At 39.4% G+C, this 26,111-nt stretch overlaps 1 protein-coding gene across 8 annotated transcripts in view; it reads left to right on the top strand.

The window, feature by feature from the left end:
• Window positions 1-26,111, top strand: part of PSD3 (pleckstrin and Sec7 domain containing 3) — a 545,202-nt gene that overhangs the window by 287,637 nt on the left and 231,454 nt on the right. For 7 of the 8 annotated variants that reach the window (XR_009698802.1, XR_009698803.1, XM_061177515.1 and 4 more), the window contains one exon: window positions 5,465-5,554. Coding sequence is in view for 6 of the 8 variants with exons in the window: in XM_061177515.1 (XP_061033498.1) it covers window positions 5,465-5,554 (90 nt within the window). In the remaining 2 variants the exon portion in view is untranslated. Of the gene's footprint in view, window positions 1-5,464; window positions 5,559-26,111 lie in introns of all 8 variants that reach the window. The other variant, XM_061177522.1, reaches the window with a different exon arrangement.

Raw genomic sequence — 26,111 nt, 5'->3', positions numbered from 1 at the left:
TTGTATTGCTATAAACTTCCCTCTTAGAACTGCTTTTGCTGTATCCCATAGTTTTTGGGTCGTGTTTTCATTGTCATTTGTTTCTATGTATTTTTTGATTTCCTCTTTGATTTCCTCAGTGATCTCTTGGTTATTTAGTAGTGTATTCTTTAGCCTCCATGTGTTTGTATTTTTTACAGATTTTTTCCTGTAATTGATATCTAGTCTCATAGCGTTGTGGTTGGAAACGATACTTGATAAGATTTGAATTTTCTTAATTTGACTAAGACTTGATTTGTGACTCAAGATATGATCTATCCTGGAGAATGTTCCATGAACACTTGAAAAGAAAGTGTATTCTGTTGTTTTTGGATGGAATGTCCTATAAATATCAATTAAGTCCATCTTGTTTAATGTATCATTTAAAACTTGTGTTTCCTTATTTATTTTCATTTTGGATGATCTGTCCATTGGTGAAAGTGGAGTGTTAAAGTCCCCTACTATGATTGTGTTACTGTCAATTTCCCCTTATGTATTGAGGTGCTCCTATGTTGGGTGCATAAATATTTACAATTGTTATATATTCTTCTTGGATTGATCCCTTAATCATTATATAGTGTCCTTTTTTGTCTCCTGTAATAGTCTTTATTTTAAAGTCTATTTTGTCTGATATGAGAATTGGTACTCCAGCTTTCTTTTGATTTCCATTTGCATGGAATATCTTTTTCCATCCCCTCACTTTCAGTCTGTATGTGTCCCTAGGTCTGAAGTGGGTCTCTTGTAGGCAGCATATATATGGGTCTTGTTTTTATATCCATTCAGCCAGTCTATGTCTTTAGGTTGGAGCATTTAGTCCATTTACATTTAAGGGAGTTATCGATGTGTATGTTCCTATTACCATTTTCTTAATTTTGAGGGGTTTGTTATTGTAGGTCTTTTCATTCTCCTGTGTTTCCTGCCTAGAGAAGTTCCTTTAGCATTTGTTGTAAAGATGGTTTGGTTGTGCTGAATTCTCTTAGCTTTTGCTTGTCTGTAAAAGTTTTAATTTCTCCGTCGAATCTGAATGAGAACCTTGCTGGGTAGAGTAATCTTGGTTGTACGTTTTCCCCTTTCATCGCTTTAAATATGTCCTGCCACTCCCTTCTGGCTTGCAGAGTTTCTGCTGAAAGATCAGCTGTTAACCTTATGGGGATTCCCTTGTATGTTATTTGTTGTTTTTCCCTTGCTGCTTTTAATATTTTTTCTTTGTATTTAATTTTTGAAAGTTTGATTAATATCTGTCTTGGGTTGTTTCTCCTTAGATTTATCCTGAATGGGACTCTCTGTGCTTCCTGGACTTGATTGACTATTTCCTTTTCCATATTAGGGAAGTTTTCAACTATAATCTCTTCAGATATTTTCTCAGTGCCTTTCTTTTTCTCTTCTTCTTCTGGGACCCCTATAATTCGAATGTTAGTGCGTTTAATATTGTCCCAGAGGTCTCTGAGACTGTCCTCAGTTCTTTTCATTCTTTTTTCTTTATTCTGCTCTGTGGTAGTTATTTCCACTATTTTATCTTCCAGGTCACTTATCTGTTTTTCTACCTCAGTTATTCTGCTATTGATTCCTTCTAGAGAATTTTTAGTTTCATTTATTGTGTTGTTTATCATTGTTTGTTTGCTCTTTAGTTCTTCTAGGTCCTTGTTAAATGTTTCTTTTATTTTCTCCATTGTATTTCCAAGATTTTGGATTATCTTTGCTATCATTATTCTGAATTCTTTTTCAGGTAGACTGCCTATTTTCTCTTCATTTGTTTGTACTGGTGGGTTTTTAACCTTGCTCCATCATCTGCTGTGTGTTTCTCTGTTTTCTTATTTTGCTTAACTTACTGCGTTTGGGGTCTCCTTTTCACAGGCTACAGGTTCATAGTTCCCGTTGTTTTTGGCGTCTGCCCCCAGTGGCTAAGATTGGTTCAGTGGGTTGTGTAGCCTTCCTGGTGGAGGGCACTGTTGCCTGTGTTCTGGTGGATGAGGTTGGATCTTGTCCTTCTGGTAGACAGGACCGCATCCAGCGGTGTGTTTTGGGGTGTCTGTGACCTTACTATGATTTTAGGCAGCCTCTCTGCTAATGGGTGTGGTTGTGTTCCGTCTTGTTAGTTTTTTGGCATAGGGTGTCCAGCACTGTAGCTTGCTGGTCATTGATTGCAGCTGGGTCTTAGCGTTGAGATGGAGATCTCTGGGAGAGCTTTCGCTGTTTGATAGTATGTGTGGTCGGGAGGTCTCTGGTGGACCAATGTCCTGAACTCAGCTCTCCCTCCTCAGAGGCACAGGCCTGACACCTGGCTGGAGCGCCAAGACCCTGTCAGCCGCATGGCTCAGAAGAAAAGAGAGAGAAAAAGAAAGAAGGAAAGAAAAAATAAAATAAAATAGTTATTAAAATAAAAAATAAATTATTAAAAAATTAAAAATAATAAAAAAAGAAAGAAAGAGCAACCAAACCAAAAAACAAATCCACCAATGATAACAAGTGCTAGAAGCTATACTAAAAAAAACAAAAAAAAGCAAAACAAAAAAAACGGACCGACAGAACCCTAGGGCAAATGGTAAAAGCAATGTTACATAGACAAAATCACACAAAGAAGCATACACATACACACTCACAAAAAGAGAAAAAGGGAAAAAAAATATATATATATATATAAAAAGGAAGAGAGCAACTAAATCAATAAACAAATGTACCAATTATAATAAAGTCTAAATACTAAACTAAGGTAAACAAACCAGAAACAAATTAGATGTAGAAAGCAAACCCCAAGTCTATAGCTGCTCCCAAAGTCCACCCCCTCAATTTGGGATGATTCGTTGTTTATTCACGTATTCCACAGACACAGGGTACATCAAGTTGACTGTGGAGATTTCATCCGCTGCTCCTGAGGCTGCTGGGAGAGCTTTCCCTTCCTCTTCTTTGTTCGCACAGCTCCTGGAGTTCAGCTTTGGATTTGGCCCCGCCTCTTTGTGTAGGTCGCCTGAGGGCATCTATTGTTCGCTCAGACAGGGCGGGGTTAAAGGAGCAGCTGATCTGGGGGCTCTGGCTCACTCAGGCCTGGGGGAGGGAGGGGTACAGAATGCGGGGTGAGCCTGTGGCGGCAGAGGCCAGCGTGACGTTGCACCAGCCCGAGGCGCGCTGTGTGTTCTCCCGGGGAATTTGTCCCCGGATCACGGGACCCTGGCAGTGGCGGGCTGCACAGGCTCCCAGGAGGGGAGGTGTGGATAGTGACTTGTGCTTGCACACAGGCTTCTTGGTGGCTGCAGCAGCAGCCTTAGTGTTTCATGCCCGCCTCTGGTGTCTGCGCTGATAGCCGTGGCTCGCGCCTGTCTCCGGAGCTCATTTAGGGGGTGCTCTGAATCCCCTCTCCTCGCGCACCCTGAAACAATGATCTCTTGCCTCTTAGGCAGGTCCAGACTTTTTCCTGGACTCCCTCCCCACTAGCTGTGGTGCAGTAGCCCCCTTCAGGCTGTGTTCACGCAGCCAGCCCCAGTCCTCTCCCTGGGGTCTGACCTCCGAAGCCTGAGCCTCAGCTCCCAGCTCCGATCTGTCCCGGCTGGTGGGTGAGCAGACAAGCCTCCCGGGGTAGTGAGTGCTGGCCAGCACCAATCCTCTGTGCGGGAGCCTCTCCAGTTTGCTCTCTGCACCCCTGTTGCTGCGCTCTCCTCCGTGGCTCTGAAGCTTCCCTCTCCCCGCCCAACCCCCGTCTCCGCCAGTGAAGGGGCTCCCTAGTGTGTGGAAACTTTTCCTCCTTCACAGCTCCCTCCCAGAGGGGCAGGTCCCATCCCTATTCTTTTGTCTCTGTTTTTTCTTTTTTCTTTTGCCTTACCCAGGTACGTGGGGATTTTCTTGCCTTTTGGGAAGTCTGAGGTCTTCTGCCAGCATTCAGTAGGCGTTTTGTAGGAGTTGTTCCACATGTAGATGTATTTCTGATGTATTTGTGGGGAGGAAGGTGATCTCCATGTCTTAACTCCTCCGCCATCTTGAAGGTCTCTCTGGGAAGCGATTACTTTTAAGACATGCAGGTGAATCTGTTCTCAGGCAGATTTGTATTTTTTAAGTTCTGTATAAATACTCCCTTAAAACTATCTATGGTTTTGCATTCCTTTTAAAGTCTTTGTCTCCAGGAATATTCTCCACCAACTTGAAGAATACTGTTCTACCCTATTCTTATTCTTTTATGAATAAAGTAGCCTTGCAGAGCATGCATTTTATTCATATGTGTATTGTGTGCAGGGGTGTTACTATGTTGGTGAACTTTGTGTTCAAGTGAACTTGACCACCCCACTTGACCACGTTTGCCAGAAACTCCCTGCCTGTGCACTTGTGTTCTATCAATACATCCCTCTCCTGCACGCATGATGGGTTTCTGTTGGTGCCCATATTCAACCTCAGAATACTTTACAACTGGCAACTTATACTAGTTGATTGGAGCTGGCATTGGAGGCGATTCTCTGTCATAGCAATTTTATTAGTTTTCTCAGTCAGCACACTTGTATCTTTTCGCTTTTTACAGTTCAGATTTTTAAATTTTTGTTTATTCATGAGGTTTTCTTTGGTTAAACTTATTATCCTTAAGTCAGATTGGAAATGTGTTTGTAGACAGTCCTCCATGGGTCTCTTGCTTTTTTTATATTTTGTGAACTGAAGTTTGGTTGCCTTTGATCTGGTTTGTCTTTTCAATGTAATTCCTATAGTGAGCAGTATTGGAAGACTTAGTGACTCCCAGAGCAATGGTTAGATCTGCATACGACCTTGGAAGATAAGAGCTGGTTTCTCACTTTAGAGCAAAGGGGTAGGTATGGTTACTGCCCCACTGCAGGGATTCAGGTTCCCAAATCTCAGGGCTCCTGCTGTGTGTGCAGGTGTCAGCTGGCCCCACTTAAGTTGCTCTGTGAGAATTGGGACTCAGGGAACTGGAGCAAGAAAACACTGGGATTCTGTCCACTTCTGTTGTTGTGATAAATTCCTGTGGTCCTGCTTCTGACTGCATTCAGCAGGTTGTGATAGACTAACTTGTTAGCTTGAAGTAGTAGGCTAAAATCTCAGGTCCTTCATCATTCTTGGCAATAGATAGGAAATACAAATAAGGAAGCAAATAAATAGCTATCAGAGTTCAGTTCAGAAATGTCATTTTATTCATGTTTTTCCTTTAAAAACTACATTATATATTATTTTTATAAATGTAGCATAGATTTTTCAGATTTTTTCTTAGGCTAAAATAAAGCTTTAACATAATTTTGCTATTCATATTTAATGACAGTTTTAAAAGCATAATAAGCCATCTGTTTTTTCATATGCATATAAACTTGTATGTATATATGTATATATATGCATATATTGGGGTGTGTGTGTTTGGTTTTGAAAAACCAAATCAATCTTGCTTTGCTTTATCACATTTTCAAGAAATAATCTTAATTCCACATATGCCATTATGATGTATTATTTGCCTCTATTGCAGAATATTGGAAAGAAGATGACCTGCCAAGAGTTCATTGCAAACCTCCAAGGGGTAGATGAGGGTGGTGATTTCTCCAAGGATCTACTGAAAGTAAGCATTGAAATACTGGTATTTATTTATTTATATATTGAAGTATAGTTGATTTACAATATTATATTAGTTTCAGGTATACAACATAATGATTCAATATTTTTATAGATTATACTTTATTTAAAGTTATTATAAAATATCGACTATATTTCCTTTGCTGTACCATATATTCTTATAACTTATTTTTTTTATGCTTAGTAGTTTGTACCTCTTAATCCCCTACCCTTAAATACTGGTTTTTAAAATATGCTTATATTTTCTACTTACCTTTTAATCTAAAATAGGCTAAGATCACTTAAGTATTTTGTTTTTTTCTTTTAGTTTTATTGGTGATGTTTCTGTTGGGCATTGTCCTTGATGCATCAGACTGCAAAGTACCCTTTGATTAATAATTCCTAAAAGTCCACATTGTAATTGATAATACTGAGATAATAAGTAGATTTGGAATAATTGCTGATACAAATAGTGGGCATTTTTTGATTTACTTGACTGTCAGAACTTGAGAAAGATCACAAAGGTATATTCCTTATGGAAACAAAAAGCATTTGCAGACACTAAAGGAAGGAGTTCTGACTCTTCAGTCCTTAGTCAGAAATCCACTCAGGTCATCTCTGGAAAGAGATTAAATTAAATCTGAGTAATTGTAGATTTCCTGAATTATTTGCACTCAGCTTTATTATTGGTAACAATTAGCATCTTTTTCCCTCTAGTCAGATTGTTTTCTAGGAGACAGAAACATCAACTTTGGAATTCATAGCATCCTGCAGCAGTATAAATGAGATGTGCATTTAATCAAGTGATTGATAATGGATGTGAATATTTTAGAAGTTCAGGATAAGATGTGTATGTTGAGAATGTGATTTTTACAGATTTCTATTTGATTCTAACTTTCTTTTTAAAAACTTTGTACACATGTATATTTCTTTTGGAATCAGTTCTTTTGACTGAATTTGCTAAGAAGGGCAACACATTTGAATCATGGTATAATATGGAAATGTACCAGTTGAAAGATAAGTCCTTTATTATGTTTTTTTGTGACTTTTAAACTACATAATATGTAGAATCAAGTTCTGCCAGATTTGGAAAGACATATATACTTTGAAAAATGAAAGAAGGTGTAAAAATGGTATTATGAGATTCCAAGTCTTACTGGCTTTAATTGCAGCTCATTAAAAAATTTTATTATGAAAAAAGCAGGAAGAAATGTATCTTCAGCTTACTATATAAGGAAGGTATTTTTAAAGCCCTTTCTTTATAGAACAAATGCTGCCATTTCTGAAGCTACAATTCCAAATGGGAATGGGAAGTAAAAGGTGTTGGATTGAGACTTAATAAATATGTTCTGTGCATCCATGGAAGTTATACAGTAGACACGTTAACAGGTCTTTTTTCAGTCTAGTGGTACTTGCATGGAAAATGACAGTCTTTCTAGGAGAGGATTTGTGAGGCTTTTCTCAAGTTATGTCAGAAATGAAAATTGACAGGTATAGTTTTTATAGTGAAGCTCTTAGACTTTAGTGGTAGGCTTATGGTAACGTTTGTGACTGTGGGTACATAGTGGGCAGATTTAGAGCATGTTTGATGGAGTTTTCTGAACCAAATGTAGTTAATGTACAGTGCAGTGGCTACCATTCACCTTGGGGTAAACATGTTCTTTGATTTAGTCGGCCAAGAATTTGCTGGATGATTTGTCACAGTTGTACAATTTGAGATCACGTTTACAAATCTCAGGGAAAAATATGTGTTATACAGTTCTTTATTTACTGTGGGAAGATGACAGTGAAATGACACTGAAAATGACGGTGGCATTTAGCATGGAAATTGTCAAGTAAAATATTGATTCCTTTTCATAACAAACCCCAGCCACTCACCCATCCAAGAGGAGAGTTTTCCATTTCAGTAGGAATCTGGATTTTATTGCAGATTCTTCAAACCGTTGGTTTCATTTCACTCTTCTGTGTGGCCAGCCCTCTTCCCTGCTCCTTCTCCCTTTCCCTCCCTTTCTGCCTCCCTCTTTCTTCCTGTCTGTTTCTCTTTACTTCTGTCTTTTCCTTTCTCCTTTGTTTTCTCTTTGTCTCTTTCATATCTTTCTTTCTCTCCTCCCCTCCCACCAAAACTCTCTCTCTCTCTCTCTCTCTCTCTCTCTTTCGATAGCTATCTCTTCATTCCTTGTTGAGATAAATTATTGGGTGGAATATTAATTGGCATTTTGGGGGACAATATTATACACATGCCACACAGACAGATACATACGTACAGATAAACACAAACACGTTTGGTATCATCTTACAGGTTCTGAGTAACCCCTTTCTCTCTTCTGCCACCCCCTCCCCAACTTAAAAAATTACAGGCATGTACTACATGCAGTTTAATTTATGACATAAGATGTTTAAAGTTACATGGATCAAACCAATAAATGGTTATTGCTACATATTGACCTTATTACTTTTAGATTTCTTTGGATCAAAAGTAGCATTTGGATTTATGTCTGTTGTTCAGATTTCTTTGGACCAGAAATAACATTTCGACTTACATCTGTTCAGTGTGGTTGCATAGTCAGGAATATTTACTGAAGGTCCACTGTGTGTTCAGGTGTGCACTTGGAGAACATGTCAGAACCAAATGGGCCCTTGTCCTCAGAGATCATAAACTACTAAAAACGGTGGAGGGTCCTTTCTCCCTTAACATGGACAGTTATTCCATATTAAAATAAAAATATAAACTGAATTCTGCTGTTGTCAGTGGAAATGGTTACAGAAAAATAGACCTTAACATACTTAAAGGTATGCACAATGAGGAACTTGTTTCAAGCCTTCAAATTCAGAGACTTGAGTTAATATTTTGCTTTCAATTTGCCTTAAGCTACATGAAAAGGATAGATAATGGTATATTGAGCCCTTTTTCACAATTTACAATTCCACTGCTGTTTCCCTTTTCACTCAAATGACCTAAACAGATACATGAGTATATGAGTGCTTTGTGCAAATAAGAGTTCTCCCCCGACAAGTTGCTTAGAGCATAAGTTATAGATATCTATGGTATAAAATGGAAGAAGTTGGGTACCAAAAGACAACCAGTGGTAGAATATCATTTAGGTTCCTTAAACTTGAAACTGGCTGGGAGGATGTGATGTTTGAGATGGGCCTTCATTTGAAATATAGGTACAGTTTTAGTAGGAGACTTATTTTGATTTTTATTTAGGTTAATATTCTACTTCATCTCGCACCCCCTTTCCTCTCCATAAACATTAATGTTCTTTCTTTCTCTCTCATAAGCACCCCTGACTATTTCCTCACCAAATCAAGACCAAACTATGCCAAACCAGCTGGCGTGTTTTATGGCTCCACAGGGCCTGCCTATCCCAATGCTTGGATGTGGTTTGCCTTCAGGCATCATTGGGGATGAGGTGGAAAAAGTTCTGATAGATTTAATAGGACATCCCTAAAACTCTAATAAAAATCTTCAGGACATAAATAGAAGGGGATGAGAATGTGAAATGTGGGCCAGCTCTGGGTTGGAGGCTGAACTTCCTGAGAGACATGAAAGCATGAGGATTATGACTGTGGTCTTGGGAACTGTACGACTGGGTTCCAGTCCCAGCTCCTCTCTCTGATTAGCCTAGTGATTGTTAGCAAATTCACTTAAACTTTGTCTCTTGATTTCCTCATCTATGAAATGGGTGGTTTTATTAGCACCCACCTCATCTAGTTGTTTTAATAATTGAATGAGTTAATAATATATAAACCCTTTAGAGACCTAGCATGTGTTAGCTATTATAACCTTTTATTTTTAATATGACTTTATTCTTTACCTATCTCAAAGTGGACTGGACAAGGACTTCACCCCTTCCTGTGAGTATTTGGACCCAAGGTGTTTTACACTTCCTAGGGCTGAGTGGGATTAGCGAGTAGACAAGACCTCTATCCCCCATCCCTTTTCAGCCTAAACACACACATCATCTTGGTCTTTAACAGGAAGCATTTGTGACCTTGACCTTGAGCATTGCCTCCTTTTGTGGTAAGATTTTTAATCCTTGTCATTTATGGCTTCCTTTCTTTCTAAAGACTTGTTGGTTCCAAAGAATGGCCATTGAGATCCTTCACGGGAGACATTGTTCAGTGAAGTCTGTCTTGACATTGTGTAGGCACCTGACAATGAAGCTTGGTTAACACTATGTTTTCTGCCTTTTTACCTTGTTAGCAACAGTGCCTTTCTCTTGCACCCTATCCCTCTTGGAACATTTTTATATCTCAGGTTTGGTTTGGGTCTTGGATGCTGCAAGAGTGGAGGGACTAAGGAGAGTTTGGTCTTAAACTGGTCCTGAGATCATGAAGAACCTTTGAGGAAGCAAATAAGTTCTGGTCCTCTTAAAGATCCCGAGAAAATCCTGGGATTTTAATGGGGATGTGAATTATTTGAAGTGACCTCAAATCCCTGGGGAAGAAGTGTTGCTATATGTTTCCCTGCTCTGTGCGTTCTCCAAATAGAGAGCCCTGGGTCAGAAGGCTCATCAGTTTAACGGTCTTGCCCGTCAGTTTTTATAGATTCTTGACTGTGTTATCCTGGGGATCTCTTCCACCCAGTCTCATCAGGGGCAGATTCTAAGAACTAGTGAGAGTGTTGGCATGTAATCAGATGCATGTTTCTGAAGCGCTTTGTAGAATAATCTTTAAAATTTTTCTTGTATCATCCTCTATCTCACGCTCCAAGTGTAGCACCTTGCTTCTTTGCCTTTCTGTTTCCCAAGTTTTTTTCTTCTGAGTTTCCTATGAACCTCTATTCTTGATTTTAACAGAAAAGCTACATTTGAATCTTTAGTCCAGTTTGCTTTTCATTTCTAACTTTGGTTAGAAATGGTACATTACATGTTGGAAGAGACTTCGGGACTTTGGGTGTGACTACCAGTTATTTACATGTCTAGAGGGGAAGTAGCCATTTCATAATATATTTACATGAAAGAAGAGAAGAAACAGTAGGAAATAAGAGAAAAGGAGCCAGTGAAAAGTGTCATAGGAACACACTGGGTGAAAAGTCAGTCAGTTATTGGCTGCACAATAATATCATTTTGAAGAGCTCCAGACTGAAGATTTTTGGCAATGAAACACGAAACCCATGTTTTCTATCCGAGCTTCCTTATTACCCCCTACCATTTGATACTCAAACAATGGTCTCCTTAATATTTTTATCCTGGTCATGGTTAGGTTTATATTTTTTTCCCCTTGAGCAGCAGTTGAATTCAGTAGGTGCCAACAAGAATTAGAAGAAAAATAAGCCAAAAAATCGAATTTAGGAGTTTTTATATCATCTTAATTATAGAGAGGACAAACAAGAAAACGCCCAAGTCTTTCAAAATGATTTTAATATAACTAAAAAACAAAACTGAATACATTTTGCAGAGTATTTTAAAACATACCTTCTCCTAAATCAGCTTAAATACACAAGTAGCTTTAAGAATAAAGCAAGGTAAATAATCTTGCTTGGGTAAGTCAATGACATGTCCCCCTTTCAGGCTATTGCTTATGACTAGATGTTTGACTTTAGAGTATTTTTCAGAAATTTAATTTTTTTTTTAGAAATTGTTTGCTTCCGTCTTTCTTACTTGGGAATTTATTAACTCTGAAATTAGTTGCAGTCTCTTAAGGGAGACCAAAAGTTTTTTCACTCTCTTAGGTTTGTAGTTAATGGTGAAGTGTGTGTGTTGGGGGCTTAGGGGGTGTGGGGTAAGGGGGAGTGGTAATTAAATTGAAAGAGTGTAAATCAGTGTGCCTGGCTTAGTGGAATTCACATGCTTCATTCCACTAGTGGAATGATAATAGTGAATTAAATTGTTACATATTCCAATTCAAGAACACGGTATATTTTTCCATCTGTTTGTGTCATCTTCAGTTTCTTTCATTAGTGTCTTAGAGTCTTTGGAGTACAGGTCTTTTGCCTCCTTAGGTAGGTTTATTCCTAGGTATTTTATTCTTTTTGATGTGACGGTAAATGGGATTGTTTCCTTAATTTCTCTTTCTGATCTTTTGTTGTTAGTGTATAGAAATGCAACAGGTTTCTGTATATTGATTTTGTATCCTGCAACTTTACCAAATTCATTGATGAGCCCTAGTAGTTTTCTGGTGGCATCTTTAGGATTTTCTATGTATAGCGTCATGTCATCTGCAGACAGTGACAGTTTTACTTCTTCCTTTACAATTTGGATTCCTTTTATTTCTTTTTCTTGTCTGATTGCTGTGGCTAGGACTGTGTTGAATAAAAGTGGCAAGAGTGGGCATCTTTGTCTTGTTCCTCATCTTAGAGGAAATGCTTTCAGCTTTTCACTGTTGAGTATGATGTTAGCTGTGGGTTTGTCATATATGGCATGGCCTTTATTATGTTGAGGTTTGTTCCCTCTGTGCCCATTTTCTGGAGAGTTTTTATCATAAATGGATGTTGAATTTTATCAGAAGCTTCTTCTGCATCTATTGTGTTGATCATATGGTTTTTATGCTTCAGTTTGTTAATGTGGTGTATCACATTGATTGGTTTGTGAATAATTGAAAAATCCTTGCATCCCTGGGATAAGTGCCACTTGATCATGGTATGTGATCCTTTTAATATATTATTGGATCTGGTTTGCTAGTATTTTGTTGAGGATTTTTGCACCTGTGTTCATCAGTGATATTGGCCTGTAATTTTCTTTTTTAATTAATATTGTTAAAATGACCATACTGCCCGAGGCAATCTACAGATTCAGTGCAATCCCTGTCAAAATAATAACAGCATTTTTTTTCACAGAACTAGAAGAAATAATTTTAAAATTTATATGGAAACACGAAAGACCCCGAGTAGCCAAAACAATCTTGAGAAAGAAGAAGAGAACTGGGGGACTCACATTCCCTGACTTCAGACTATACAACAAAGCTACAGTAATCAAAACAGTATGGTACTGGTGCAAAAACAAATACATAGATCAGTGGAACAGATTAGAGAGCCCAGAAATAAACCCACACACCTATGGTCAATTAATCTATGACAAAGGAGGCAAGAATATACAATGGAGAAAAGACAGTCTCTTCAATAAGTGGTGCTGGGAAAACTGTACAGCTACATGTAAACGAATGAAAGTAGAACATTCTCTAACACCATATACAAAAATAAACTCAAAATGGATTAAAGACCTAAATGTAAGACTGGATACTATAAAACTCCTAGAGGAAAACCTAGGTAGAACACTCTTTGACATAAATCATAACAATATGTTTTTGGACCTGTCTCCTAAAGTAAAGGAAATAAAAGCAAAAATAAACAAATGGGGGCTTCCCTGGTGGCGCAGTGGTTGAGAATCTGCCTGCCAATGCAGGGAACATGGGTTCGAGCCCTGGTCTGGGAAGATCCCACATGCCGCAGAGCAACAAGGCCCGTGAGCCACAATTACTGAGCCTGCACGTCTGGAGCCTGTGCTCCACAATAAGAGAGGCCGCAATAGTGAGACGCCCGCGCACCGCGATGAAGAGTGATCCCCACTTGCCGCAACTAGAGAAAGCCCTCGCACAGAAACGAAGACCCAACACAGCCAAAAATAAATAAATAAATAAATAAATAAATAAATAGAAATGAACTCATGATTTTAAAAAAAAACCAAAAGAACCCTTTATTAATGATTAAGAATGATGTACCCTTGAGATTCAAGTCAGTTTCTCCAAAATTTCATTAAAATAAATAAATAAATAAATAAATGGGACCTTTAAACTTAAAAGCTTTTTCATAGCAAGGGAAACCATTAAGAAAACAAAAAGGCAGTATACTGAATGGGAGAAAATATTTGCAAATGATATTATCAATAAGGGGTTAATACCCAACACATATAAACAGTTCATACAACTCAACATCAAAAAAACTCACAACCTGATTAAAAAATGGGTGGAAGACCTGAATAGACATTTTTCCAAAGAGGACATGCAGATGGCCAGTAGGCACATGAAAAGATGCTGGATATCACTAATCATCAGGGAAATGCAAATCAAACTACAATGAGATAACACCTCACACCTGTCAGAATGGCTGTCATCAAAAAGAACACAAATAACAAATGTTGGCAAGTGTGTGGAGAAAAGGGAACCCTTTGTACATTGTTGGTTGGAATGTAAATTGGTGCAGCCACTGTGGAAAACAGTAGGGAGGTTTCTCAAAAAACTAAAATTAGAACTACCATATGACCCAGCACATCCACTCCTGAGTATATATTTTTAAAAAAACAAAGACACTAATTTGAAAAGATACATGTACCTCACCGTTCATAGCAGCATTATTTACAATGGCGAAGATATGGAAGCACCTTAAGTGTCCACCAGCAGATAAATGGATAAAGAATACGATGGAATACTATTGAGCCATAAAAAAGAATGAAATTTTGCCATTTGCAGCAACACGAACAGCCTTGGAGAGCGTTACGTTAAGTGAATAAAGTCAGACAGAGAAAGACAAATCCAAACACTGTATGTTGTATCTAAAAAATACAACAAAGTAGTGAAAAAGGTGAAAAAAGAAGCAGATTCACAGGTACAGACAAGAAACGAGTGGTTACTGGTCGGGGGTGTGGGTGGCAATATGGGGGTGGGGAGTGGGAGGTACAAACTATTGGGTGTAAGAAAGGCTCAAGGATGTATTATACAATACGGGGGATAGAGCCAATATTTGGTAATAACTGCCAATGGAAAGTAACCTTAAAAATTGTATAAAAAATTTTTTTAGAAAGTTAAAAAAATTGTTACATATTCTATTAGTTAGAATCCCAATAAATGTTACTATTCAGATGCGTTTGTTTTCCTTTGCTTTCCCAAAAAACAGAATTTAGATGTGGTTCATTTAAAAGAAGTTTCTGAAAATGCATGTATCCATTACTTAACATATGTAGTTGGCTGAAACCATTGTATGTTTTGTTTTAAATACAATTTTCTTATTTGCTATTCTTAGGGAACAGTAGCTTGTGAAAATGATGGAGAAATTAGCCAGGAGGGTAGCATTTAAACAAACAGATCCAAAAGATCAACAGAGAAAAACACATTTTAAATAAAGGTTAATGTATCTTGTTGGAAAAAGGAAGAAACGTAATTAGGAAATACAAAAATTATACTATGTAGGTTAACCATTAGGCTTTTTAATCAATTACAGTTGTATATAGGGTTAAGCAAAAAAAAAAAAAGAAGATTAAAGATGGTTTAACCAGCCATTAAAGATTCAAACAATTTTTTAAAAGCGCGAACTCTGAGAAGTACCTGTTTGCACATAGTGACAGCAAGAGCTGTAGGATTTTTCTCAAAAAGAGAGAGCAAAGCCAGCTCAGCTTTCAGAGTTCCATTGACCTATCTAATTTGACCCTTTCAGCTAGGGAGAAGATTAACAATTTAACACTGACAATTGCCCTATTTTTCTTTCTACCAAAAGGCTGACCCTAAGCAGCATTTCTCCCCCATTTTGCTCTCTCCTCTTTCATCTTTGCTTCCAGTGTTATCAAATTAGGACAAGTATAAATGGGGAAATCTCAGAAGATCAGGGTTTTCAATGTCAGTACTCTGGTTGTGATACTGTACTGTAGTTTTGCAAATGTTACCATTGGGGGAAGCTCGGTAAAAGGTATAAGAAATCTATTGTCTCTTATAACTGCATGTGAATCCACAATTATTTCAATAAAACTTTCAGTGAGAAGGAAGTTCCGTTTCTCTCCATTCAGCCAGAGATTTAGGCATCATATAAAGATGAGTTTCATGAAGTTTTCCTACTCTTTCAAACTTTACTGCTCTTTCATTACTCTTTCACAGCAGTGAATGTCACAATGCTTAAGCTTAAGCTATAATGGTGTAGCAGCATTAAAAACAGTGCTTTTAAGAAAAAGGCAATGGGAATTATTTTAAAGAGTTGAAAGCCAGAAAGTCACATGAGTCCATTTAAAAAGATTATTATTATTACTCTGGGATCTGTGGAGAATTGTTTGAAAGGAAGTGGGAGTGAAAATGGGGAAGATGGTGAAGAAATGGTTGCAGTTGTCCACGCGAGAAGGGATGTTGGCTAGGACGTGGGTGGCGACAGTAATAAGGGAATGATTTTAAATTGTTTTGAGATGTTATTAGCATTTCTGTTACTAAATTATTTTCCAAATTGCCCCTCTGTCCCTTCCTATATCACCTGTGTTCTAAACTGCATGAAATAAAGAGCAATAAAAAGTAGGAAAAACCTGTCTGCTTCTTCTGAGTTAATGCTTGATCTTTGTGCCGCTTTGTGCCTCTGTGAAGACCTCGGCCTGGCCACGCAGGCTTTTCAGTTTTCGCGTGTGTAACATGGGTAGTAAGGCCTTCCTCCGAGAGTGATTGTGAGGATTGACAAGTGCATCCCCGTGTTGTCACATGGCTCTCGTCTCTGTGACAGGGTTGTGGGAGTCCTGGGCTCCACACCTGTCCTCTTGCTGCTGATGATGAGTGATGGCGCCTCAGTCATGGTTTCTTGGTTTGTAAAATGAGATATGTGGGCCGTGCCCATAATTTTCAGGTTTTCAGTTCAGGCTCCTTTTAGCCCACAGTATCTGGGGTCACCTTGCCCTGTCCCCACTCCCCACCGGGACCAGACCTCCTTGCTCTGTTTTTTTGTTGTGCTCAAACTTACTCATGTACAGTGTCTTCTGAGCAAAATATTTTGTGGCAAAGAGTAAGCTGGAAAAACTCTATACGTGGTCTTTACAGATTCTTTCAGTCTAAGTATTAGGAGTGTTTTTAATGTCATTTGTTTTCTTTGTAAACTCAAATCACATCACTCAAGTTTTAACTTTTATGTTATATTTATTGGTTTAGACAAGTATGTATTTAATAGTGAAAGTTCAGATTTAAATTCAAGAAAATTACCTTTGTTGTGTCAGCATTCTCAAAGGATTACTCCTAAAGAATTATATGAGAGGAAGAAACAGGCCACAGTCTGAAAACAGTCTGAATTTTTTATAAATGAAAATCCTGAAGTGAATTCTCAGAAATACTTGATCTGAGTTATATTTGGAGTTTGCAGTTGAAAATAGGAACTGAGGGTGGTATTTAACTGTAGCTAAAAAAAGAGCATCAACTGTTGCCTGGAGTAGGTGAGCTCTCTCCAAGAGAAGGTCCTGGAGACCTGGTAGCAACAGTCTCTATGGAGGAAACGGGCTTGAATGCTTATTCTGGTATAAGCAGGAGAGCCTTTTAAGAGAAAAGCTATATTAGCAGCTTTTTAAGAGAAAAGCTTTAGAGGTTCTGGCTTAAAATATGGAATGTAGCTTTGTTCAGTAAAACGAATCAAGCTGAGGTGTGATACAGGGTTCGTGGTGTGTTTCTGCTCTGGTTTCCCTGTGGAGATCTGGTTGCAGGCTGTTGCTTCCAGTCGCGTGCTGGCCTGGACAGACAACGCTGCTGCTTCTGGTGTGGTTCAGACCTTGAATGGAAGATGGTGACGATGAGGAAGATAATACTTGGAAGCTGCTAAAGGTCTATATCTCGTGTTCATGCTTTAAAAAAATCTATTAAAAAGAATTCTCTTAGAACATTTTGACAGAACAGATGCTGCTCAAAGAGTACAAACAGATTTTTAACCAAAAAAAAAAAAAAAAGAAGAAAAGAAAAGAGTTTGAGTAGGGGAAAGGGGAGGTAGTCATTAAGGGTCCTGTAATGGAGTATTAATGATTCCCAGATAGATTCCATTTTAATTTGATCATAAAGAAGTGCTACAGAATTTCATATTCAGATGCATCCATAGAAGTTAGAATGGTCATATGTTTGGAACATTTTAAAATTTCATAATATAGTCCACCAGGGTTGGTGCTCCTGTCACTCAGGCATGAACATGTGGTATTGATATGAATGTAATGGGTCACATTGTGAATTTAAACTGTCCTCCTTTTGCTTATGATATACCAGATGGGGACAGCAGTGATGGGCTTCTTTTAACAGGCCTGCAATTCAATGGCAAATGAAGTATCACAGCAAATAGTCCATTCCTAAACACAGGGTTTACCTGTCCATTGAGGACACAGAGACACAGATTGTAATTTAAAGGCATTTGTAGCTGTACAGTAAAAAATTTCACAAAGGAAAACAATTTGTTTTGTGGTTGTATTAATGCTTCACTTATGTAAAGGTCAGTTGTCTGGAAAAGACTCAGAAGTTGAAAACACAAAAAAATTAAAATAAAAATAACTCTGAACAGCCAGAATAAATGGGTGTTATACAGAGTCCGTGTAACAAACCTTACAAATTTTACTCAGACCCTCATTTATGGTCTATTTTTAATAATAACCAGAATTGTTACTTCTTCAAAATTTTGGCCTAATCTTCCTCCCTGGCGTATCCTAAGCCAATGGCCACGTAGATGCCATTATACAGACAGCTGCCTAAAACCGCGCGCTGGACCTGCCACTGCTCATCTCAGAGTCAGCTCACCTTTTCTAAAACAAATTTAATAAAACACAGTATTCAGGTTGTTATTTAAATTTTTAAATTGAACTTATTTTGAAGAAACAATTGTTTTCCCAGTTTAGCCAGGAATTAAAAGGATGATGTTGCATGGAGTGCTGTCAGTTGGATAGATGGACCTTAGCAAGAAGTGATTTGATGATGAGGTGAAGAGAAAGAGAAAACTTAAGAAGCCCTGGGTCTCCACATGGAGCAGCTGGAGTTGTTTTGATGATGGGCAGGCAGAGCTGCGTAGTCAGCAGCTTCTCAGTGTGTTACAGCCCAGCGGAGTAATGGATGGACTTAGTGAGTCATCAGGAAAGTTACATCATGTTTACTCAGTTTGATTAAGGAGACAGGAGAGTGAAATGATTTGGAAAGATTGCCAGCAACTATTTTATAAAGGTTTTTCCATTTAAAGAAATTAGCTTCAATCAGAAAATCCACTAATATAGAATAATTCATTTCTCTACCGAAAAACATTCTTGAACTCCATTCTCGATCAATGTTGGATTTTTATTGTTGCTATTTTAAAGCTTTTTGTTTATTCTAGTTGTTTTAACATTTACCCTCCTCTCACAGTTCCCCCAGATAGCAGCATAGTTTTTGTGCTGTAACGCTGCTTTTTCAGAAACACCAGGAAACGTGTTCCCAGACCTCGCAAGGAAGTATCTCTGGATGGTGCAGTACACTGTGCCCCTGACCAGTGGAGGCACCTGCTCCTGTGGGTCCTCAGCACCTCACCAGACCACCTGTGGGTCCCCTCAGCACCTCACCAGACTGCCTGTGGGTCCCCTCAGCACCTAACGAGACCACCTGTGGGGAGGTCCCATCCCTTCCCGCTCTTTCCCAGATGAATGAGCTACTGTGCCTATCCCCACACGATGCCACGTGAGGATGACCACCACGGATGCCACACCTACTCCTGGGGCAAGTCATTTCACCACAGGGTCGCTTAATGCTGGAAGCAACCGGAAGCATTTATTCCTTGAGAGTGCAACATAGATAAGCTGTTACTCTTCTTCCCTTTTTCTTTCTTTTTCTTTCACTTCCAGAAACACAAATCAAAGGTAAATCTCTATACCCAAAATATTATCTTGAAGAGTTATTTGCATTTCAGGTTGTTAGTCATATGTTGTAGACTTGGGCAAAAAAGTCATCTTTGGAAAGGGTCATGGATTCTGAGATGCCTGACTTTGGATTAGATGGTATTGCTTGTCATTTGCGTGTGACCTCCTCCCTGCCCCTATTCTTTTTTTTTTTTCCTGCCCCTATTCTTAAGGGCGGGGACTATGTCTTGCCCTTATACCTAGTATAATACCAGGACAAATCAGATATTCAACAAATAATTCGTGAAAGAAATGATTGCAGTTTTATATAACACGCAGTGCTGTGATTTCTGACCATGTGAACACCATGTGACCAACTTGATGTTGTATGCAGAATTGTCAATGTATACATACAACCATCTTTTTTTGTCTGTTTTTTTTGGGGTGGGGGTGGGGATCCATAGTTTTAATCAGATTTTCAGAAGGATCTTTGTTCCCCCCCAAATATTGATAGCTATAGACCTAGGACTCTCCCAGAGTGGAGACTTGTACCTTGTTGTTTCAATTAAAATAAACAAAATATTTAGGAGAAAGGATTTTTTTCTTTCCCCTCTGTACTTTGTTCATTCATTGAGGCCCTGATCTGTGCCCAGTCTCTGTGCTGGATTCATGGGTGCAGCCCTTAATAAGACAGACACAGGCCATGCCCTCTTGGAGCTTAGAATTGGCAGGGAAAACAAATATTGAACCCATGATTACGCAGATCATGAAATGCTTTACTCAAAATTACACACTTATTGTGTTTAGTTACGGAGGGCAGACTTAGTAGATTTGCCATATATGGCGAAAGTCAGAAGCTGGATCAAGGTGAAATCTGAGATGACTTCCTTGGCGTCAGCGCTCCTTTGCTGCTCGGGTTTAGCTGCCATGTGGAAATTGGCGGCATTCGGCACCTCGGGGGTCAGGGACAGTCAGGCCTCTGTGCGTGTTTCTTGAGCACTGCCTCTACGGTCAGCGCCTTACGTTTGTGGGTGAAAAGCCTGGGGACGCGGAGAAGAAGTGGCCGGCGGGGGCGGGGGGGGGGTGTGTGTGGTTTTGCCCGAATCAAAGATGGCCGCCGCGGGTGCAGCCCCGCGCAATTTCACGTCAGGTTCTGGAGCTGGGGGAGCCTCTGGGTTGACTTGAGCGCCTCCTCACGAAGCTGGCGTAAGGCAAAGAGGCGCCTCTGGAAGAGGCCAGACGTGGTGGGGGGGCGTGCTACGCTCTGGGCAGGGGCCGCGTCCACGCCTCCGCTTCTAGCTGCTGACCTGGCGGCCTTGCGAGTGTAAGTGGAGAGACGCTTTGAGGCAGGCGTCTGTGCCCCCAGTGCGTCCCCGTTTTCTTAGCTTCCTTGACTTTAGGAGTGAAAAGTGAGATTAGGCCCTGGTTGCCCCGACATTGCCCTCGCGCTGTCACTTTCCGGTGGCCTGGCACAGCCAGGAGGTCGGCGGCTGCAGCTTCCACCGCGGACTCTCCACGGTCACACTCGTATTGGCTCAGCGTGTTGGTGCCCGGCTCGGTCCTCCTGGCGCTCACGCTCTAGTTGCGGAAATGAATGGACACACGTGAAACTGCTGGGTATCAGTTAAAGAGTAATTAAAGGTTAAAAGGTGTGGTCTCGTACTGTTAATTAGCAGTGAATGTCGCTTGGCCGTTGGAGCCATCCCCACATATTTTCTAGCGAAAGTAGCCTCGTATTGATCAGAACAACCTGTGACCTTTTGTACCTTTCATAAAAACTAATCGCTGCCTTCGTTGTATAGATCATGCACACATGTTATCTTTCCTGTTAAACTGCATGTTATGGAATATATACATATGTAGTTATCGTGAGCCCGCACGAGAATGTTCATAGCAGCATTGCTTATATTAGTGAAACAATTTAAATGTCCACTTACAGGAGAGTGGATGAACAAGTTACATTATTGGACAAATTGACGTACACAGAATGCTAAAAGATGGAAATTAATGAACTAAAGCTATTAGTAATATTAATTTAGAGTTCATTAACAATATTGAGAAAAAAAGCAACTTACAGAAAGAGGTATATGGTATACCATAGATAAATAAATGCTTAAACACAAAAAACAAAAAAAACAGAAAAAAAGGTGAAATCTGATAGGATTCATGCGTTCCTGCTTTGCTAAAGACTGTGATAAATATATTGGGGGAAGCAAGGATGAGTAAGATGTGCATCCAGCCCTGGAGGATTCTTAATCTAGTCTAGTGGTTCTCAACTCTGGCTACACATTAAGATCATTTGAGATGAGGGGAGAAAAAGTAGGCGACTGACATATTCTCACTCAGATAGGAACTCTTAAAATGGTATAGACACTTCGGAGAAAGGTCTTTAACTAAACGTACATTTACCCTATGATCCAGCAGTTCAAGAGGAATGAAAGCACGTCACAAGAATATTCATAGCAGCTTTATTCATAATAGCCCCAAACTGTAAACAACCCAAACATCCATCAGCTGGGAATGGATAAACTATGGTATAGCCTTACAGTGTGATAGTAAAAAGGAGTGGAGTACCAATATACACAACATCATGGAGAAACCGTATACCAGTGTATGCAATGCATGATTTTGTTATATGGAATCCTAGTATAGGCAAAACTGACGTACGGTGGAAAATAAAAATCAGAACCATGGTTTACTCTGGGGATGTGAGGATGGGAATTACCTGGAAATGGGCTTGCAGGAACTTTCTGAGGTGATGCTAATATTAAAAAATGTTGGGAAAAGTGTCACTTGCAGAGCTATAAATAAAAATTTGATGTTTTCTTCCTGCTCTCCTCTCTTCTCCCTCAGAAATTTTATCTGGGAATGGGGTCCATATGCATTTTAAAAGCTCCTCCGGTGATTCTGATGTCCAGTGAGATTTGAACTGTTAAATAGGATAAAGTACAAAAGAAAGCTGTTGTTAACAAATTACCACAAATTTAAACAACACAGATTGATTATCTTACCATTTTGTAGGTCAGAGGTTTGGGTTGGCCTGGATTCTTCTGTTCTGGGTTTCACAAGAACAAAATCAAAGTGCAGGTAGGCCTGTGTTTCTTTCTGGAAACTCTGAGGGTGAATCTACTTACAAGTTCATTCAGGTTGTTGGCAGAAACCAGTTCCATGTGGTCGTAGGACTGAGGTCCCAGTTTCCATGTTGGCTGTTGGCTGGGGGTCATTCTCAGTTTCTAGAGGCCACCCACATTCCTTGGCTTCTGGACTCTTTCCTCCATCTTCAGACCCAGCAATGATGGGTCAAGTCACTCTTCATTATCTCTGTGACCACAGCTTTCTCCTCATTGTTCCTCTGTTGTCTTCTTTTGGCACATCTCCTAAGTGACCATTCTGCTGCCTTTTTTGCTTTGAAGAGCTTGTTTAATTACATGAGCCCACCTGGGTAAACCAGAATACTCATCCTATGTTAAGGTCAGCTGATTAGTAACCTTAATCTACCTGCAGAGTTCTATCGCAGCAGCACCTAGATGGACGTTTAGCTAAATAACCAGGGAACGAGAATGCTGGCAGGATGGCGTCTTTAGCATTCTACCTACAGTAGAGAGTTACATGGAAAATTCTGGGATTTCAGAATAAAGAGAAAAGACTTTCAACAGGAGAGCCTCCAGGGAGCCTCTTTCGAGGAGGTGGTGTTTAGTCGTCACTCAAGGCAGTTCTAATGGATGCTGCAGAGCCAGAATAGCAGAAAGAACTGGAGGTGGGCTAATAGTTTGAGTGCCAGTGTGAAGAAAAGAAGCGTGACAAAGTGTGATCCCCTCGGAGCAGCCTTTATTCCATAAACGCACTCCGTGTGTGTTAGTTATTATTTACACTGAGTCATTCAGGCCACTGTCAGATTAACATCAGATATTTTTAGATCAAAGTAGGAAAATAGGAGGAATGTCAAAAAGTTACCCACTTAATGGGTAGAAATATTTTTAAAAGGACTGGGGCAATTTTGTAGTGTGATTTTTCTATCACCTTTTGTCTGGCTGTTAGAACCCAGTAGAATTACATGTGAAAGTCCAAAAAGTTATTTAAGTATTTCCAAACTTTTTAAAACTCCAAATCTACTGATGAAAACCAGAGAATGTGGCCTTCCTTTATATGCCCCCACAGTATGTACCTCTCTGACCATTTTTAGTGGACTTTGTACCCTGCTTGGGTGGGTGATGACATCAGTACCATTGCAGCTTCTGTGGAGAGATGCTGTGGCCCTGTGGCATCTATCTAAAAACTGCACCCTTATCAACTGATTTTTGTAATAATCCACATAAAGGAAAAATGCTTTTTGTAAGCATTAACTACTATATACCACTTATCTTCTTTTTTACTTTATATATAAGCTGTTAAAAAGGATTGTGTATACATTTTTATTTTGAAAGGCAGGCATGCATCTCTACAAAAAGTCTTAACAATACTTCCTGCCAACCTTTTAAAAATACAAAGGTTTTAACTGCCTGTGGTCATTTTTATTCACCCTTCTAAAGGATGTGTACATAAGGTCTAAAATACTGAAATCAGCAAGCTAGTTGGTATTTTTTTTTTTTGCTAAAGCTGGATATGAGAAATAGAGTTCAAAAGGGAAGGCCTGGTGGCAAAAAGCCGAGGCGTCTTTTAATGAGGATCAACAAAGTACGCTTTTCTTTGGTGGCTCGCAATTTGCTCTTTAAACTTCTGGAGCAACTAAGCATTCCAAACCTGTGAAAGTCTTTCCAAACCTGTCTTCCTATCCCTTGCCAGGGTTTGTTTTCTTTCCTTCTCTTCCCACCTTGCACCCACACCTGAAGAGTTGGTCATGATGATCAGAGGCCTGCTAAAGGTAGCCCATCCTTTCTTGGAGTTGCTTTGTGCGTTCTGAGTAAGTAGTGAACAGGCAACTCGACAGCAGTTGATTGAGCTGTCTGCACCTGCACAGGAAGCCCTGCTTTCTTCACCATGCTGCCATCCTGCCATGATCCCTGCTGCCATCCTGCCATGATCCCTGCTGCCTGGTGTTCTGGTTAAAGCTTTGTACTTTCGTATTCAAAGATACTGGGAACTGTTTCTGATTTCATCTTTTTCCATTCATTTTCCCACCTTAATATGCTAAAGTATATTTTCTGATAGCTCTAAGAGATTGCTGTTGTTTCACTTATTTTTTCCTCTTCATATTTCCACAATGCTGTTGACTTTGAGGATATATATATATTTTTTGCCTCTCTACCATATCAGTTTCATGTTTTTCTTTAGGAAAAATTGAATTAAAAACATGTGAAACCAAACCTTTAGAAACTCAGGCAGTTTCTTCAGGTTCTTAGGTTCTTACATTTTCCTTGTTTGTAACACTGAATTAAAAGCTTACTGTAAAGGTCCTTCCAGTGCTGTTAACTTCCAGTAAGTGGTGTCAGTACTCTTATAGGTACCCACATATATTTTCATGAAAAGGTCAAACTCAGATTTATGTTGTTTTTATGTTATTATTAAAAAGTATAGAATTATTTGGCAATATTTGCATTTGAGGAGAACTTTTCAACCTTAAAAAGTCAGTAGATTTCTAAACTTCACGTTATTTCCTGTGAGCAAAGGAGGCTATGAGCTGGCAATTCTGAGACTGTATAACTTTATGCATATACTAGGGTTAACAAATAAGCAAATAAAGTGCACATGATGAGAGCCAGGTTTCTCTCTATAGGAGAAAGAAATTACAAATCAGGAAAAGGAGGAAGGTTAAAATGAACCTGTGGTGTTAGATTGGAATTGGAATTATAAGTGTGTATTCGTAGTTTCTAATGTGTAGACGGATACAGAGATGTACTGAGTGATAGGCGTGAGTCAGTGTACAGACAGAGGTTTCCTAGCTCTGCCTGCTGAGAGTTTCTAGAAACAATGATACCCAGTAGCCATGACCAGTCTAGCATCCAGACCTGGGTTTCTAAATACCATTCGCCAATAAAAGGACCAGGGCTCCTTGGAGAAGTGTTTGGCTCTAGGTCTGGGGCAGGGAAAATACAAGAGGCACAGAACATCTGTGGTGCCAGAAAGCTGCGTAAGTGCTCAGGAAAGGGGAGACCTGCTGAAAGGGCACTCTGGCCATCTCGAGGGGCTGCGAATGGCCAAGGCTGGGCAGTTAGAGCAGAGAGTGATAGTCTTGGATTATGCCCCATGGAGCAAAAGGAATGTCCACTGAATATATACATAAATGGTACAGAAGGGACAGCTTTTTCTTACAGAAGAATTTCAATTAATACCTATAAAAGCAAAGAGGGAAATAAAATATCACCATTAGGCAAATTCCAGAGTAATTCTTGCACACAAGGTCCAGTGATGGGTGCTCAAATTTGTGGTGAAAGTTTGAGGAGAAACAGGATATTTGCATAGTCTCAAATTGTCTCTCCCAGATATTAACTACAAAGGGAAAAACAGGAATTTTACAGTGTAGACACCAGCACATACCACCTTAACCAAGTGATCAGGGTTACCCTGCCAGTGGTAAGACGTGGATGTCACAAAGCCTGTGATATGACACGCTGAGAAGGACACAGCATCACTTCTGTGCTGTCCTGCCTCAAATGCCTAACCTCACTGTGAACATGAGAAAACACCAAGCACACTCAAACTGAGGACTATGCCACACTATAACCGATCAGCCCTCCTCGGAGTGTCACGACCATGAAAGACCGAGCAACTGTCACAGATTGGGGGAGACCAAGAAAACACAACTACTAAATAGAGCGTAGGATCCTGGATAGGGTCCTGGAATAGAAAAGGGCATTAATGGAAAACCTGGTGAAATTCAAATAAGATCGGTAGTTTAATTAATAATACAGTACCAATGTTAATTTCCTGGTTTAGATAATTATAGTACAGTTATATAAGATGTTAACATCAAGGGAAGGCTGGGTGAAGGGTATACAGGAACTCTGTACTATTTGTACAACTTTTTTGTAAGTCTAAAATTATTTCAAAATAAAAAGGATGCTGGATACTTAAATGTACAAAGGTGTGTGTTCAAGGACATTAATTATTGTTGACTATAGCAAGAAA

This window comes from Eubalaena glacialis, chromosome 20, assembly GCF_028564815.1.
Source record: "Eubalaena glacialis isolate mEubGla1 chromosome 20, mEubGla1.1.hap2.+ XY, whole genome shotgun sequence".
Taxonomy (NCBI): domain Eukaryota; kingdom Metazoa; phylum Chordata; class Mammalia; order Artiodactyla; family Balaenidae; genus Eubalaena; species Eubalaena glacialis.
Note: the sequence above shows the minus strand (reverse complement) of the source record. Positions and strands in the feature narration are given on the sequence as shown.